A 5,000-nucleotide genomic window follows, 5' to 3' on the forward strand; every position below is an offset into this window, starting at 1 on the left:
ACACACTCTATCAGATTCTGTACTCACATTTTCTGTATTTTATAAAGACACACTAAAGGCACACACAGTCTTTACCAGTGTGTGGTTGGGACCTATAATAATAACAATAATAATAATAATAATAATAACATAAAAAGTCCTAACAGCAATGTTCTGTCGTTGTGAGACGAGTGGAGGCTGTAAAAAGAGAATCTATTAACAGTTTTAACAACCGCTGATAAACACACACACACACACACACACACACACACATTAATACATATAACACACTTTTATTACAGTATTCATTTTCTTACAACAGATTCTCCCAAAAGAGAAAAATAAATTAATTCCCAGTAAATTTCTGTACATTTTTAAACGGAATCAAACTTCACTTTGATTAATCACCGACTCCATTCCTCTACATCAGCACTGACCTCGCTCCCAGAGCTACACACTTTACTCATTTCATTTCACTCACGTTTATATTGCTTCTGATACAAGAGATGATTATATTTCCCAGGACACACAACCAGCCACAAGATTAAAACCACAGACTGGTGGAGTGAACGAGTGATGGCCTCTGTACAACGAGGGACCACACAGTGATGGTCAAAAGGGTAGAGATATACCGTCTGGCCGTGCGTTCGCGTAGACAACTGTCTGCATCGTGAACGTGAGTGTTCACATACTCACCTATGTGCTATGCTTGTAACTGGAGGCTTCCACTAGAGGGCAGACCAGAGAATGACGCAGGTAGTTGCGGATTTGTCTCTGACACAGCCTACTTCCAATCTTTCCGCTGTTGATCGCCTGCACTGCCCCCTACCGTTTACGTGTGTACTGCACCTTGCGTACGTTCTGTGTTTATTTCCTGAGGGCGGGCACAACCTACGCACCAAACTGACACAGGATACGTGAGTCAGCCATGAGGTGCAGACAAACATCTGGCCAAAACATTAAGACCATCACAATATGGCCCTCGTCCAAGCAGCTCAGATCTTCACGCTCGTCTTGAAACATCGCACGAAGAAATGACCCCACCCCCGTCCCTACACCTGGCAGTGGTTTTAATCTTATGGCTGACTGATAAAGGTACAGAAAAACGTCCTACACCTTCTATAATTCCTCTCCTGTTCCGCTGCAGTAGGTTTTCCCGTTCCTCCAGAGCACGCTGTTAAGGTGGAGGTTTCTTGTGATAAGTGTGAAGTCAGTTACAATGTCTCTCCACACTGCACCTGAGCCTCCGTTTAACGAGCACCTGACCATCAGGGCACCAGCTCCGCCGCGGGGTCACACATGGGTCAGCACAGGCGGTCAGCTATTACATCAGAACGATCCATACCACCTTTAAACATGCACCGACAGACGGGGTGTAACTTCACATTTAATACAGCATTATTGAATGAATGAATAATTATTAATTATTCGCTGTGTTAAGGATGGGACGAGTGCTGGTGTTTTATTCGTAAATATTGATGTATGTAAAATTACATTTAAACGTATGTAATTATGTAATGAACAATAATCACTTCCTTCTGTGATAGGGGTGGGATTTAAAGTTACACTGTGAGATAAAACCTGGGGATGATCTTAATCCTTTAAATCTCTTCAAACCTTTACTGATTTAAATGGTAATAACTCTAAAAAAATCATCTTTTTATAAGGTACCTTTGGAGGTTAATCACCAGGGCAACAGGAGTTTACGCAGCTGTAACAGCTGGAGTTGTTTTACATTAACGTACTCTGTGGTATTCATTTAAAGATTCACTTAAACACCTCCGTTTAAAACATTCGATGAAGTGGTTTCAGAGTGTTCTCCCTGTGTCTGCGTGGGTTTCCTCCGGGTGACTGTCTGTGAGGAGTGTGGTGTGTTCTCCCTGTGTCTGCGTGGGTTTCCTCCGGGTGACTGTCTGTGAGGAGTTTGGGGTGTTCTCTCTGTGTCTGCGTGGGTTTCCTCCGGGTGACTGTCTGTGAGGAGTGTGGTGTGTTCTCTCTGTGTCTGCGTGGGTTTCCTCTGGGTGACTGTCTGTGAGGAGTGTGGTGTGTTCTCTCTGTGTCTGTGTGGGTTTCCTCCGGTTGACTGTCTGTGAGGAGTGTGGTGTGTTCTCCCTGTCTCTGCGTGGGTTTCCTCCGGGTGACTGTCTGTGAGGAGAGTTGTTTTACATTAACGTACTCTGGTATTCATTTAAAGATTCACTTAAACACCTCCGTTTAAAACATTCGATGAAGTGGTTTCAGAGTGTTCTCCCTGTGTCTGCGTGGGTTTCCTCCGGGTGACTGTCTGTGAGGAGTTTGGGGTGTTCTCTCTGTGTCTGCGTGGGTTTCCTCTGGGTGACTGTCTGTGAGGAGTGTGGTGTGTTCTCTCTGTGTCTGCGTGGGTTTCCTCTGGGTGACTGTCTGTGAGGAGTGTGGTGTGTTCTCCCTGTCTCTGCGTGGGTTTCCTCCGGGTGACTGTCTGTGAGGAGTGTGGTGTGTTCTCCCTGTGTCTGCGTGGGTTTCCTCCGGGTGACTGTCTGTGGGGAGTGTGGTGTGTTCTCCCTGTGTCTGCGTGGGTTTCCTCCGGGTGACTGTCTGTGAGGAGTGTGGTGTGTTCTCACTGTGTCTGTGTGGGTTTCCTCCGGGTGACTGTCTGTGAGGAGTGTGGTGTGTTCTCCCTGTGTCTGCGTGGGTTTCCTCCGGGTGACTGTCTGTGGGGAGTGTGGTGTGTTCTCCCTGTGTCTGCGTGGGTTTCCTCCGGGTGACTGTCTGTGAGGAGTGTGGTGTGTTCTCCCTGTGTCTGTGTGGGTTTCCTCCGGGTGACTGTCTGTGAGGAGTGTGGTGTGTTCTCACTGTGTCTGTGTGGGTTTCCTCTGGGTGACTGTCTGTGAGGAGTGTGGTGTGTTCTCCCTGTGTCTGCGTGGGTTTCCTCCGGGTGACTGTCTGTGAGGAGTGTGGTGTGTTCTCCCTGTCTCTGCGTGGGTTTCCTCCGGGTGACTGTCTGTGAGGAGTGTGGTGTGTTCTCTCTGTGTCTGCGTGGGTTTCCTCTGGGTGACTGTCTGTGAGGAGTGTGGTGTGTTCTCCCTGTGTCTGCGTGGGTTTCCTCCGGGTGACTGTCTGTGAGGAGTTTGGGGTGTTCTCTCTGTGTCTGCGTGGGTTTCCTCTGGGTGACTGTCTGTGAGGAGTGTGGTGTGTTCTCTCTGTGTCTGCGTGGGTTTCCTCTGGGTGACTGTCTGTGAGGAGTGTGGTGTGTTCTCCCTGTCTCTGCGTGGGTTTCCTCCGGGTGACTGTCTGTGAGGAGTGTGGTGTGTTCTCCCTGTCTCTGCGTGGGTTTCCTCCGGGTGACTGTCTGTGAGGAGTGTGGTGTGTTCTCTCTGTGTCTGCGTGGGTTTCCTCTGGGTGACTGTCTGTGAGGAGTGTGGTGTGTTCTCCCTGTGTCTGCGTGGGTTTCCTCTGGGTGACTGTCTGTGAGGTGTGTGGTGTGTTCTCCCTGTGTCTGCGTGGGTTTCCTCCGGGTGACTGTCTGTGAGGAGTGTGGTGTGTTCTCCCTGTGTCTGCGTGGGTTTCCTCTGGGTGACTGTCTGTGAGGTGTGTGGTGTGTTCTCCCTGTGTCTGCGTGGGTTTCCTCCGGGTGACTGTCTGTGAGGAGTGTGGTGAAGGCTCCCATGTAAATATGACCTTGTTTTAAATAACAGAATATAAATAAAACTGCACTCTTTCAGACTGTGATTTCAATATAAATATGAGTCAACATCACTCCGTACCCAGTGCACACATCTAACACAGTGATATACAACCCACCGTGATTAAAAAACGTTAATGAAACAAATCCTTCGTACACTGTGTGTAAAGTATATTTATAGACACCTCTTGTAATAACAGTCGGAGGGTGTAATTCACAGCATTGTCCCAAAATCAAGGGGTGGGGGCGGGGGTCCTACCCTCCTCTTACCTTGTGTTTCCTTTAAGGTGTGTGCAGAGAGAATAAGCACAAACAGATGGTATGATCTCTACATTAAAGCATGGATTTGAACGGGACACTCTGGAGCTGCTGGACCCAGCCGTAAATCCCCCAGCATTAAGCAGGGCACCTGTATTCCGTGGAGTGGTGAAGCTCTGGAGCAGCTTTTATTCATTATCCATAACTAATCCTCACTAAATCTCAAAGCTGAATGCCATCAAATCCACACAGAAATGTTCAAGTCTAGTCTAAACCCTTCCTAAAGAGCAGATGCTGTCACACCCTCTCTGTTCGTTGCCCTCCATTTCAGAAGACACTCATTAAACAGGTGTCCACAAACTTCTGGCCACAGTGTAGGACATGAAAACAGGTGCAATGCTCCCTCTGACCTTCTCTTAATGATCTCAGTGGCTCCTGCAGACCCTGGTGAACCAGAGCCAAGCTAGTGTTCGTCTCTAAACACTGATCCAGTGTCAGTTCTCCCGCCCGCCCCCCCCTCTCTCTGAGATGAAGGCACTCCCTTGGCGCTGATCCCAGAGCAGTGAGGTTAACTGGGGAAGAACCGACGCAGCAGGTCCTTCTTATTCACTTTCCCCATCTGATTCCTGGGCATCTCCTCCACCACAATCAGACCAGAGGGGATGGTGTATGGAGCCATGTGCTCTCTGGGGAGAGGAGACACACACACACACACACACGTAAGTATATATTAAAATATGTTAATAATGGTAATATATTAATATTATATTATATTACATACATATATTAATAATGGAACATTACACAGAGCCTCCAACAACTACAAATACGTCACAGCGCTCAGCGTGTGCTCTTTGCGCTTACCACAGCTCCCAGAAATATCTCCAAATACATTTAAAGCTCAGTCTTAGAAGTTGGTTGCATTTTTTTGGCTTCTGAAGATTCTATGATACTCTAAGACCATACAAGCTCCTGCTATTTAAGAGTGCATACACGGTAAAGCACACACACACACACACACACACACACAATAAACCAATTAACTGCAGCAGGCCCCTCCCCACTTCTTTGCATCCAGCCCTCTCCAGTTGTGTGTGCCATT

At 47.7% G+C, this 5,000-nt stretch overlaps 1 protein-coding gene across 1 annotated transcript in view; it reads right to left on the bottom strand.

Moving 5' to 3' along the window:
- Positions 1–4,437: 4,437 nt before the first annotated feature.
- LOC136682458 (malonate--CoA ligase ACSF3, mitochondrial-like) overlaps positions 4,438–5,000 on the bottom strand; it is a gene marked incomplete at its 5' end in the record, with an annotated part of 12,231 nt that continues 11,668 nt past the window's right edge. The window contains one exon of the mRNA XM_066658901.1: positions 4,438–4,584. Coding sequence (XP_066514998.1) covers positions 4,467–4,584 — 118 coding nt within the window. The remainder of the gene's footprint in view (positions 4,585–5,000) is intronic.

Source organism: Hoplias malabaricus, unplaced genomic scaffold, assembly GCF_029633855.1.
Source record: "Hoplias malabaricus isolate fHopMal1 unplaced genomic scaffold, fHopMal1.hap1 scaffold_526, whole genome shotgun sequence".
Lineage (NCBI taxonomy): Eukaryota > Metazoa > Chordata > Actinopteri > Characiformes > Erythrinidae > Hoplias > Hoplias malabaricus.